This window comes from Strix uralensis, chromosome 3, assembly GCF_047716275.1.
Source record: "Strix uralensis isolate ZFMK-TIS-50842 chromosome 3, bStrUra1, whole genome shotgun sequence".
Classification (NCBI taxonomy): Eukaryota; Metazoa; Chordata; class Aves; order Strigiformes; family Strigidae; genus Strix; species Strix uralensis.
The window spans coordinates 1,650,978-1,662,982 of NC_133974.1; the positions used below are offsets into that span (position 1 = coordinate 1,650,978).

The window sequence follows — 12,005 nt, forward strand, 5'->3', positions numbered from 1 at the left end:
CTGTGCCCCGGCCCCACACCGCTGGGGCTGGCGTGTCCCCGGCTGCTGCATCCCAGGTCCCTGCTACAGCCTTGTCCCTCCAAGGAGCCTTTCAGGAGAGCAGCTGAGCCCCCCCCGCAGCACGGCGTGGCCCAACAGCACAGCACGGCATGGCACGGCACGGCGTGGCACGGCATGACACCGCACAGCATGGCCTGTGTCATGGTGTCATGGGCCCCGGCTGCTTGACCCCAGCCAGCAGCTGAGCCCCCGCACAGCCATCATCACCCCCGCAGTGGGATGCGGGGAGAATTGGGAGGGCAAACAGGAGAAATAAAAGCAAATAGAGACGGATTAAAATGGGGGACGTGAAGGAAAGCCCCAAAGCCTGAGGTGCCTGTGGGCAAGGCCCAGCCAGGCCGCGACCAGGGGCTGCCTTGGAACAGCCCCCCAGTACCGAAAAGCCGCTCAAAGAAACTCTCTGAGACTCATTTGGGAGTTTTAGAAAGCAGGCGTTCTTTACCGCAGCGCTGGGCGCACTCGCTCTTACTGTAAATTCGGTCTCAGAAGAACCCTCGAAGGCTTAGTTGGAAGTTCTAGAAGGCAGGCAGTCTGTGCTGCAGCGCTGGGTGCGCGGGGGATCATTCCGCCCAACGGCCGTGCCCGAAGACAAGGGCACACTTCTTATATAACACCAAAGAAACGAATATTCCTGTCATTTCCGAGAAGTACACACCTATTTGCAGAGACTCTACTGCCTATGTCGGTACATTGTTTGGGGGAGAGTCCCTGAGGGGCTTCCACAGGTGTCTGCTGGTTTCTCTGCCCTCCCCGGGATGGACCCGTCGGAGCTGCAGAAATGATGTCCTTGGGCACAATCCTGTCCGAGGCCCCTCACAGCAATGAGCACCCACTGCTGGCAGCCAGCAGCGGGCAGGCATCAGCTCCCCCCTTTTCTTGAGACTTTGGGCTCACAAATCCAAGCTCTCAATAGTCAAAACCCAGACCTTCTTTTCAGGCAGAAGAAGAGCCGCCGTCGCTGTGGCACAAGAGTCAGAGGTCCCTCAGCCAGAGCTGAGCCGGCCGTTCCTTGAGCCAGTGCTGATCAGTAAATGGGAATTAGGGAAACACAGAGGGATCGGCGGGCAACGCCCCGCTACTCGCTACCCCCCCATTGGGATGGGACACAAAGATGGTCCCGTGAAGGTTCCTACGTGGATCTCGGGCGTCACACGCAGGCAGAAAGCGCCACGTCCCAACCTGCCGGGGCCTGGCGTCAGCTACGGGGTCTCTCGGCTACGTCGGCCGGTTTGGCTCTGAGCCTCCAAGCGTGCCGTGCCGTGCTGTGCCGACACAGGGGTCCGTGATTTCCAGGGGGACACCCCAGCCCCTCCTGAGCCCCTCGCCTGGGGAAAGGCATGGCAGGGGGGGCTGCCGGGTGTCACAAAGGGGGCTCCAGCCACCCCGTGAGGTCACAAAGGGGCTCCGCCCGCCTGCCCCTATAAAAAAGGCCGCAGCCGCACTGGGCCCACAATCATGGCGTGTGGCAACGGGCCCACCTCAGCCGAGATACTCTGGCTACTGATGCTCATCCTGCTGTTCCTCCTGGCTGGCGCCATGCTGGCGGCCTACTGGTTATGGGTAGGTGACGGGTGCACTGCGCTGCGCCGGGGGGTGGGATGGCGTGGGGTGGGGTTGGGGGCTGTGGGGGGCTGTGCTGTGGGGTTGTGTAGGGTGGTGTGGGGGGCTGTGCTGTGGGCCTGGGAAGTGCTCCCCTCTCACACAGCTCTTGTGGTCCTGCAGAGGAAGAGACAGAAGGCAAGTCAATGGAGAGTGAAAGCTGAGCTGGAGAAAGCTGAGCTGCAGAAGCTGAAGAGTGAGTTGCTCCGGCACCAAGCAGCCTGCAAATGTCACGACATGGCACCGTGTGGCACGGCATGGCCCAACTGCACAGCACACGGCACGGCACGGGACAGCATGATGGCGCAGCACAGCATGGCACAGCAAGGCATGATGGCACAGCATGGCAGAGCACAACATGCCATGGAACGTCATGGGAGGCTACAACACAGCATGGCATGGAATGGCATGGCACGGCGTGGGAACCCATGGCATGGCATGACACGGCCGAACATGGTGCAGCAGGGTACGGCACGGGGTATCCGTGCAGACAGTTGGTTTTTTCGACCTGGCCCCAAGCACCCTGCAAACCTCATGGCAGGCCTGAGCTCACTCCGTCGCCTTCCTCAGAGGCTTCTCTACCGAAGCACAGAGGAAGGAAGGAGCCCGCACCAAGCCTGGAGACATGGTGAGTGCTGGGGGAGACCCCCAGATCCTGCCCCAGACCCTCAGCCCGTGCCCTGCCCACGCCGGGCAGCCCTGCCCGTCCCGCCGGAGGGGCCGGGGTGCAGCAGGTTCACCTCCCTCTCCTCCTCTGCAGTGACAGCGCGAAGGCACTGATCATGGAGCGCCTGTGCCCACTACCCCGGATATCATCCCTGAGCTCCCTCTCGACGAGCAGCTCCAGTTCCGTGGACACCCTCTGCTCCTTCCCGGAGCCCTGCCCCGGTGCCATGGCGGAGCTGGCGGCGCAAAAGCGCTCGGGACCCGCCCAGTCCCCGGAGGAAGATGAGGGGCTGGTGGAGAGCCTGGGAGCAGCCCTGGGCCAGGACCCCCCACTGGAACAGTCAGCAGGGACCAGGCAAGAGCAGGTCCCTGGGGATGAGGGGGACAAGGCGCACACACCCAGGGATGTGGAGCCGGCCCCCGGCAGTCCCCACACCCGCCTGCGGACGCTGGTGATCGAAATATGGCTGCGGAGCAATGGAGCGGAGCTGCCGGTGCCGCACATGGACACCGACAGGGCTGAGGATGGGGACAAGGAGACAAGGATTCCCAACGTGGAGTCCTTGGAGATGGACAGGAGCAGCCCCGTGAAGTCGGGCAGCAGCAGCCCCGTGAGCCTGGGCAGCACCATCCCGGCGGCTCCGGGCAGGAGCAGCCCAGCGGAGCCCAGTCCCCAGCAGCGGGTGCCCGCGGGCAGGACGCGTGGCCGGGCGTGGGAGGGCTGTGCCCAGCTCTGCAGGGGTACCAAGGCCTGGTGGCAACGGCGCTGCCAGTCCTGCCGCAGGCGCTTCCGCAAGCCCCCGAGGCAACACCAATGCTGATTCCAGCGGGCACCCCGGAGACAGCAGATGGCGGTGAGGGCTGGGAAAGTCCCTGTGGTGACTCCACCTGAAATGTAAAAAAATTAAAGTATCTTGTCTCCATCCCTGGTGCCGTGGTTCTTTACCCAGCCCTTGATGCGCCTTCTCCCCCGTCCCTTTGCCAAACCTCCCCTTTGGGTCCCTTGCTGACCCCCCCCTCCTCTGCCGGGTCTCCCCCAGGTCCTGGCTCCCAGCTCCCCCGGGCTTTGTCCCCTCTGTCCGGCCCCGCGTCCGTAAGCACCACGACGGGGACGTTTGCTTGGCCCAGAGCTGCTCCTGCCAGAGCAGGCAGGGACTGTGCCTGCCTGCACCCTGCCTCCTGCCTCCTGCCCCCCTCCAGAGCCCGGGGGCTGCGGGGCACCAACTGCAGTAACAGGGTGACTGGACAGCTCAGCTCATTGGCTCTTTTCACCTGGAACAAAGAAATCCACTCAACAGTCAAGTTCTTCCCTGTCAAGCAGATATTCTTTATCAGCAGCGCTGGGGTGGCCCTGGGGATTCTCCACCATACGGGCTCCCAAGAAGGAGTAAGGGACATCGCTTTACAGACACACGCATCGTAGATATTCATTAGATTTCCTAGAAAGGGGTGTCTTATGATAAGGTGTTCCCGGAATTCATTTACGCAGTCCCAGCACGTGTAGTGAAAATAGGGTGAGGGTCTTTGCTGGTCGAGGGAAGAAGTAAGCAGTCTTCTTCACGCTGGTCGCCAGCTGACCCTCTGTCCAGAGCGAGCGCTGTGAAGTAAAGTCCAGGTGCCTCCTTCCTAAATCAGCAGAATCATCCTCCTACAATAGGGTCTCTGTGTCTCTTTCTTCGAGCTCCCCCTTATCTTACTTTTCCCATTCTAGGAGTTGCCCAGGTGCCCACTGAATGGAATGGGCTGCCCAGGGCAGGGGGGGAGTCCCCATCCCTGGAGGGGTTGAAGAGTCGGGTTGACTCAGTGCTGAGGGAGCTGGTGGAGTTGGGAACTGTCAATGTTAAGTTAATCACACAATCACAGAATCCCCTAGGTTGGAAAGGATCTTGGAGATCATCCAGTCCAACCGTTAACCTAACGCTGGATGATCTTCAAGCTCTTTTCCAACCTAGATGATTCTGTGATTCTGTGAAAAGTGAGTTCAGTAAGGGAATCGTCACTTAGAATCTTAGCAAAGGTGAAATTCTTTGTACAAATAGGTTAATAGAATTTTTCCCCCTCCAATTATAAGGGTAGAAAATACAAATGATCCTTGTGTACAGTCTCGATGAAGAAAGGATTCTGAAACTTAATTGCCAAGGTCCCTCAGGTGCCAGTGTGCACGATCCAGGAGGTGTTTCCTTTATCCTAGTGCAATGGGTCCAGGGTCCCGCTCCTCCGCATTTCACAGCACTGTTGCCGGTTAGCAACACCTGACAGGGTCCTTTCCATTTTCCCTCAAGAGGATCGTCCTTCCACGTCCGTAGGGAGACCTGATTGCTGGGACAGAAAGAGTGTACCAGGGAATCAAGGGGTACAGGTGCTCTTAAACGTACGTTATTTGTGGATGGAATTCAATATACCTTGTTTAAAGAGAAAAAGATGCCTTTTTCCTTACTATATGCATTTCTTCGGGCTTCCCTGTCAAACTGACATTATAAGGTTTGCCATCTAGAATTTCAAAAGGGTTTATCCTTTCTCTAGTTCTAGGAGTCACTCTGATCTTCAGTAGGGCAATTTTTTTGATTTGTGCTCCTAGCTTGCTTAATAAATGCCATCACAAGAGAGGTATTGGGCACGCCAGTACTTGGGAAACGTCACGCATTACTGTTTTTCCTCCCAATTTCACATTTCCGGTGTTTCAAAAATGGTCTGACCTGTCTTTCCTGTGACCCCAACAATACGGAGCCCCCCTACAAATAAGTATTTATGACTGAATGTTTTGCTTCTCTACCTACTAGAAAATCACAAATTTTATTCTCCAGCTTTACTGGAACCAGGGGCTCGTCTGGTCTTATGACTTAGATTCAGTGCCATCATCAGCAAGGCAGCTTCAGGAGGTATTTCCCAGGCTCTTTTTCAGCCCCTCATTTTCCCAGTGTCCTTGCTCCCCGCAAAAGGCACATTGATTATTTTCTAGGAGTAGTGACCGTCTGATCCTATTTCCACGTCCTGCCCCCTGTTAAAGGACTTTGCCAGACTGGGGGTATCTCTAGGCTGTCTGTGTTAACAGCTCAGAGTTGGGCCATCACCAAAGTGAGTGGCAGCAGCTAACAAAAACACCTCTATATATGATTGTACATATCATTGTGCAATACAAAAGTCTTTGAGGTTTTCCTACGAACTCTTAGCTCTTAATTCTTCATCAATTTCAAAAGTCCATTATATTCCCCATCTTTAGCTGATTCTCCTCCAGAATTTCTGCGTGACAAGGGCGTGTGAAAGGGGTCCCCCTGCTGAGGACGGGGGACGGTGCCCAAGAGCTCCCGCTGGCCCGACGGCTCCTGGGCAGAGGCGCGTTGCACTTCTTGCAGCATCGCTCCGGGGGGATTTTGGGGAACCGGTGGGTTCTCTCCCAGACGTAGATGGTTTCCCCAGCCAGGACCAGCTCAAAGCCCATCCCCACTTGCAGCTGGAGCTCCTCCTCGTGCACCAGTAGGTCCACGCTGTGGAGGATGGCGGCCAGCGTGGGCAGGTCCCGCTCTGCCACGGGCTCGCTGCGGTGCGGGCAGCTGCCGGTGAGGCATCGACGGCACTCCAGGCAGGTGGCATATTCTTTGCGGATGTCTTTGCTATCCCGAGCCTCCTTCAGTTTACTTAGAAGGTCGCAGCAGACGTGGGTCATGCCCAGGGACTCCAGGAGGGACGTGGCCAGCTGCTCCAGGTCGTTGTCAGAGGAGGAGGGCTGCTTCCTGAGGAGCTCCGAGCTGGTGGCAGCACCGACATTCCCACCTCGACCCACGTCTCCCGTCTCGTGGGGGAGCTCCCTTGCAGAAGCCACTTCCCCGCCGAAGCCGTTTTCCCACCCTTCTCCTTCGTGGGGCTTCCCAGGGACAAGGGGGCAGCTGCACAGGGAAGAGGGAGCCCCGAGTGGGGCTCCTGGAGGGTTTACCCTGCTGTCTGGCTGTCACTGGCCCACTCCACGCCTTCCCAGGGGACGGAGCAGGCTCCAGGGGAGGGACGAAGAAGAGGCACAGTGTTATGGAGGCTATAAATAACCAACCAACCACCAAAAATTAAAAATTTATTGTCAACACAATGAACTAGCCGTCCATGAATTAGAGGTTTGAATGTCTGTGAGAGGAGAACAGGTCCCTAGGTTTCAATGACAACCCAAAACGCTCTATCACTCACCCAACAAGTGAGGGCTCTCAACCTCAAGGACCTGCTCAGGGCAGCATCCCGACCCAAAGCACCTGGAGGAGTTTCTTTTCTCCCGACCTCAGGAGAGAGTCCTCGACCCCAGCGAGCTGCTCCAGGGAAGGAGCTCAAAGTGGCTGCCTGAGGGGAGGAGTTCCAAATGGCTGCCCCAGGGGACTCCACTGACACCCAGGCCCAATCTGATCTGTGCTCTATAGCAGTTCCAATTGGCAACTGCTGGAAGGCCCTGAGAGCAAAGGCAGTCAGGAGCTGCTCCACTTCAGCAGACATGAAGCCTGATTTTCATTGGGCGGGGGCACCTGCCACACTCTGTGCTTCCCTAATTCCCATTTACTGATCAGCACTGGCTCAAGGAACGGCCGGCTCAGCTCTGGCTGAGGGACCTCTGACTCTTGTGCCACAGCGACGGCGGCTCTTCTTCTGCCTGAAAAGAAGGTCTGGGTTTTGACTATTGAGAGCTTGGATTTGTGAGCCCAAAGTCTCAAGAAAAGGGGGGAGCTGATGCCTGCCCGCTGCTGGCTGCCAGCAGTGGGTGCTCATTGCTGTGAGGGGCCTCGGACAGGATTGTGCCCAAGGACATCATTTCTGCAGCTCCGACGGGTCCATCCCGGGGAGGGCAGAGAAACCAGCAGACACCTGTGGAAGCCCCTCAGGGACTCTCCCCCAAACAATGTACCGACATAGGCAGTAGAGTCTCTGCAAATAGGTGTGTACTTCTCGGAAATGACAGGAATATTCGTTTCTTTGGTGTTATATAAGAAGTGTGCCCTTGTCTTCGGGCACGGCCGTTGGGCGGAATGATCCCCCGCGCACCCAGCGCTGCAGCACAGACTGCCTGCCTTCTAGAACTTCCAACTAAGCCTTCGAGGGTTCTTCTGAGACCGAATTTACAGTAAGAGCGAGTGCGCCCAGCGCTGCGGTAAAGAACGCCTGCTTTCTAAAACTCCCAAATGAGTCTCAGAGAGTTTCTTTGAGCGGCTTTTCGGTACTGGGGGGCTGTTCCAAGGCAGCCCCTGGTCGCGGCCTGGCTGGGCCTTGCCCACAGGCACCTCAGGCTTTGGGGCTTTCCTTCACGTCCCCCATTTTAATCCGTCTCTATTTGCTTTTATTTCTCCTGTTTGCCCTCCCAATTCTCCCCGCATCCCACTGCGGGGGTGATGATGGCTGTGCGGGGGCTCAGCTGCTGGCTGGGGTCAAGCAGCCGGGGCCCATGACACCATGACACAGGCCATGCTGTGCGGTGTCATGCCGTGCCACGCCGTGCCGTGCCATGCCGTGCTGTGCTGTTGGGCCACGCCGTGCTGCGGGGGGGGCTCAGCTGCTCTCCTGAAAGGCTCCTTGGAGGGACAAGGCTGTAGCAGGGACCTGGGATGCAGCAGCCGGGGACACGCCAGCCCCAGCGGTGTGGGGCCGGGGCACAGAGCAGCCCTGATGCCTGTCCCCACCCCCCGCAGGCCTTTCCCTGACACCCTTGTAGCCCCGGAGGTCGCAGCGTCCCCCTTGACTCCATATATGAAGAGAAGAGCGCTCAGGATGTTTCAAGGACACTACTGGTTTATTCTGAGAAAGGCCGAGTGTCACGGCCGAGTTCTCCACCAAGTGGGACTGAGGGGCTGCTGCTGCTGGGCAGGGAAGTGCCTGACCCAGAATCTCCCCATCTTCTGCCGGCGGCCCTGGGGGGGCTGCCCAGCGGGCACTCTCCTCTTGCCACCCTAGAAGAGAGAGAGGAGGTGAGCAGGGACCCCAGGGCTCCATTTGTCCCCCAGCAGGGACCCCCGGGGTCCAAAGGGGGGCTCTGAGCGAAGGGGCTTTGGGGGGTGCAAGCAGCGGCATCAGGCCTCTCCTGGGCTTCCCTGGCTGGTATCAGCCCTGGCCCTCCGCACGCCCCGCAGGATGCCCACCTCCCCCGGCCTCTGCCGTGCATTGCGCTCCCGTGCCTCTTGCTGGCTCTGGGCCGGATCCTGCGTCTCCACGGCCTTCGCCTCCCAGCAGTTCCCTGTGGTGCCCAAACCGAAACTCAGCGTGAGGCCGTCGCACCCCTCACCCTCAGCCCAGCGCTCCCAGACCCCGCTGCCATCCCGTCCCTCAGAAACACGTCCTCAACACCACAGCTGCGACGGCTGCACCAGACAGCCGAGACCCGTCCCCGTTCTCCCGTGCTGGGCTCCCCCTGCCCACGCTACCCCCAGTCCCACCTTTTCTGGCCGGGGGCTCCTTACGCCTCTGCCACCGTGTCGGCCTGGAAGGCGTCAGCCTCAAACTAGTGGTCGCCGGGCAGCAGTGATGCTGCTGGGTGCCGACCTTCCTTCCATCCACTCCCAGAAGCACTCGCACTCGAAGCAGCTCTCCACTTCTTCCCTCAGTTTGGTGCACATGTGGCAGAAGCGCTTCAGCTTTAGGCTGAGCCGCTGCCCCAGGCCCTTGTACCCCACCGAGGGCGGGGGCAACATCCCAGCGCTGCTCACCCGGGCCAGGGCCGCAGCGGAGGGGGTTTGTGCCGTTTGGGCCAGGGTGCAGACGGGGACCGTGGTGGGGGGAGACTCCCGCTGTGCAGCTGGCTGCAGCTCTGCGCTGCCTTTGGCCTCCACATCCCGCGCAGGAGGAGCCCTCGCATCCTGCCTGGCTGCTCTCATCTGCCCCTGTGCTGTTCCCGGGGCTCTGAGGACGGCGGACGGTGCCCTGAGGACGGCGGACGGTGCCCGAGAGCTCCCGCTGGCCCGAGAGCTCCCGCTGGCCCGACGGCTCCCGCTGGCCCGACGGCTCCTGGGCAGAGGCGCGTTGCACTTCTTGCAGCATCGCTCCGGGGGGATTTCGGGGAACCGGTGGGTTCTCTCCCAGACGTAGATGGTTTCCCCAGCCAGGACCAGCTCAAAGCCCATCCCCACTTGCAGCTGGAGCTCCTCCTCGTGCACCAGTAGGTCCACGCTGTGGAGGATGGCGGCCAGCGTGGGCAGGTCCCGCTCTGCCACGGGCTCGCTGCGGTGCGGGCAGCTGCCGGTGAGGCATCGACGGCACTCCAGGCAGGTGGCATATTCTTTGCGGATGTCTTTGCTATCCCGAGCCTCCTCCTTCAGTTTACTTAGAAGGTCGCAGCAGACGTGGGTCATGCCCAGGGACTCCAGGAGGGACGTGGCCAGCTCCTCCATGTCGCTGTCAGAGGAGGAGGGCTGCTTCCTGAGGAGCTCCGAGCTGGTGGCAGCACCGACATTCCCACCTCGACCCACGTCTCCCGTCTTGTGGGGGAGCTCCCTTGCAGAAGCCGCTGCCCCGCCGAAGCCGTTTTCCCACCCTTCTCCTTCGTGGGGCTTCCTCCAGCTGTGGGGGGAGACACCGGCTGGACTGTGGGGGCTGCTGTGGGACAGCCCGGACCCAGCACCCTCTCCCTGTCTTCACCCGACCGCCTGGGTGATCTCCCGGCTCCCCGGAGCTGGCCCTGCCACCTCTGGGATGCTCCGGGTGACGGGGGGTCGTGGGGACACGGGGCAAGGCCAGCCCAGCAGCACGAGGGGCATAGCGAGGGGCCGGGCACCTTCCAGCCCCGGGAGAGAAGGGCCAGGCCAGGGGCTGAGGACAGAGAGGGGTGCTGGGGCCACCGGTGGGCTCTGTGGGAGGGGCCCGGTGGCTGGGAACCTGCCACCCCCCCAGGGATGTCCTGGCCCTCCCCAAGCCAGCCCCCGCTTCCCTCGCCCGCTAACACCTTCCCGCCCTCGGCTTCCTCAGGGGCTTGGGGCCAAATCCTGCTCTCGCCCCCCCGCAGCCTCCCCAGGGCAAGGGGGCAGCTGCACAGGGCAGAGAGAGCCCCGAGTGGGGCTCCTGGAGGACTTACCCTGCTGTCTGGCTCTCGGTGGTCCCCTCCACACCTTCCCTGGGGACGGAGGTGGCTCCTGGGGGAGGGAGGGAGAAAGCAGAGGGACAGTGAGCGAGGGCAGCCGGCGCGGGGGCTCCAGCCGCAATGGCGTCCCTCGGCCGGGAGCCGCTGCGGAGCCTGGCGCAGCTCTGGGCCGGGGCTGCTCACCTATCGGGTCCTTCCTCCTGTCTCTCTGACAGCTCTTCTCTTCCGCAGAGCTCCTCTGTCCCCAGAAAACAATCCCTGGGTTAGTGCAGGGAGGCTGCCCTGGGCCAGAAGGGCCCCTGCCCAGCAAACGAGGACCCCAGGAAGGGGCAGCTGGAGCTCCAGGGGCAGGAGTGGACCTGGCCCCAAGCCTGGGGTCTGAGCAGAGGGGGCTCGGTGGCTCCCGAGCAGGGGCCGGGCTGGGTGGGCAACGGCCACCGGTCACTGCTTTCCCCCCAATTATATGGGGCCGTTCCCGAGCACCCTGGGGACAGGCTCTGCCCGGTGGGTGTCTGGGGGGGGTGCCAAGACCAACCTACCTTGGCCTTGCTCCTGGGCCAGCAGGCTGCGAGGAGGCCCAGGGCCAGGACAGACAACAAAGTGGAGGCACAGGGCAGCACCACCATGAAAAGGCCCCACAGGCTCAGGTGCGAGATGAAGATGAGGACAATCAGCTTCCACTCCTCCATCTCGCGCAGAGCGCGGCAGCATCTCCTCCAGAAGTTCTGCGTGACAAGGGGGTGTGAAAGGGGTCAGCTGGGGAGACCGAGGAACCCGGTGCGACGCCCCGAGGGGAGGAGAGGGTGGGGTGAGGCCGAAGCACCCCGCTACTACCTGCTTGTTCTCTCTTCCCTCCATCTTTGAGATGTTGTCCATCTCCTTGTCCATCTGCTGTCCTGCTCGCTGACTCAGGCACAGCCGAAGTGACAGCCGAGCCTCCCTGCAACCCGCTTAAACAGAGACCGCATTTGTGATGCAATGATGACATCACACTGAGACCCAGTGGTTGCCATGGTGGCCCAGGGCTGCGCTGGAGACTCTGAAGCCATCAGGGCGTGGCCACCCCAGAGAGCCCCTGTGCCAGTGGTCGGGGGGGCACTGGATGGTCTCCAAAAGGTCCTCCCGACTCAAACCGTTCTGGGATGGCACGGTTCCAGGGGAAATCTACTTGAGGAAGATTAGTCGAACTTATTGCCAATTAAAATTAAACAAGGCTAGTAAGAGCGAGCAACAAAAGTAAAACCACCTGCCCTGGGGGGAAGGCCATCAGCATCGGCCAGCGATGAGGGGCTGGGCCGGGGTGGGCCGGCGCTCTCCTCTGCTGCTCGTTTTCTCCCTCCAGTCCGCGTCAGGGGCCGTTCAGCCCCTCCTAGAAGGGCGGTGGCCGCCGGGGCAGCTCTGCCCGCCCCGCCGAGGGACGCGCAGTCTCGGGACCGGCGCCGGCCTCCAGCCCCGTGGCTCTGGCCCCGCAGCCACGAGCGGCACCCGCAGCGGGGGGGGCACGGGAGGAGGCGCAGCCCGGCCCAGCGGCGCAGAGGACACGGGACCCCGCGGCCGTTGTTCCCGCCCACAGCTCGGCCCCGAGCCCCGCGCTCGCGCCTTCCCCTCACGGCCGCTGCCGCCTGGCGCGTGCGCGGAACCGGCCGCT

At 61.1% G+C, this 12,005-nt stretch overlaps 2 protein-coding genes across 2 annotated transcripts; both read right to left on the reverse strand.

Moving 5' to 3' along the window:
• Positions 1-5,515: 5,515 nt before the first annotated feature.
• On the reverse strand, positions 5,516-9,506 carry LOC141941597 (uncharacterized). Its single transcript, XM_074864572.1, has 4 exons — positions 8,721-9,506; positions 8,427-8,521; positions 8,122-8,237; positions 5,516-6,209 (listed from the first exon to the last, which is right to left on the reverse strand). Exons 1-4 carry the CDS (start codon positions 9,319-9,321, stop codon positions 5,516-5,518), a joined length of 1,506 nt encoding a protein of 501 aa, XP_074720673.1. The 5' UTR covers positions 9,322-9,506.
• LOC141941598 (uncharacterized) lies at positions 9,394-11,862 on the reverse strand. The gene is made up of 6 exons (XM_074864573.1): positions 11,192-11,862; positions 10,897-11,082; positions 10,541-10,595; positions 10,352-10,409; positions 9,495-9,840; positions 9,394-9,450 (listed from the first exon to the last, which is right to left on the reverse strand). The coding sequence occupies exons 1-6, from the start codon at positions 11,243-11,245 to the stop codon at positions 9,394-9,396; spliced, it is 756 nt and encodes a 251-aa protein (XP_074720674.1). The 5' UTR covers positions 11,246-11,862.
• Between the last annotated feature and the right edge of the window lie 143 nt (positions 11,863-12,005).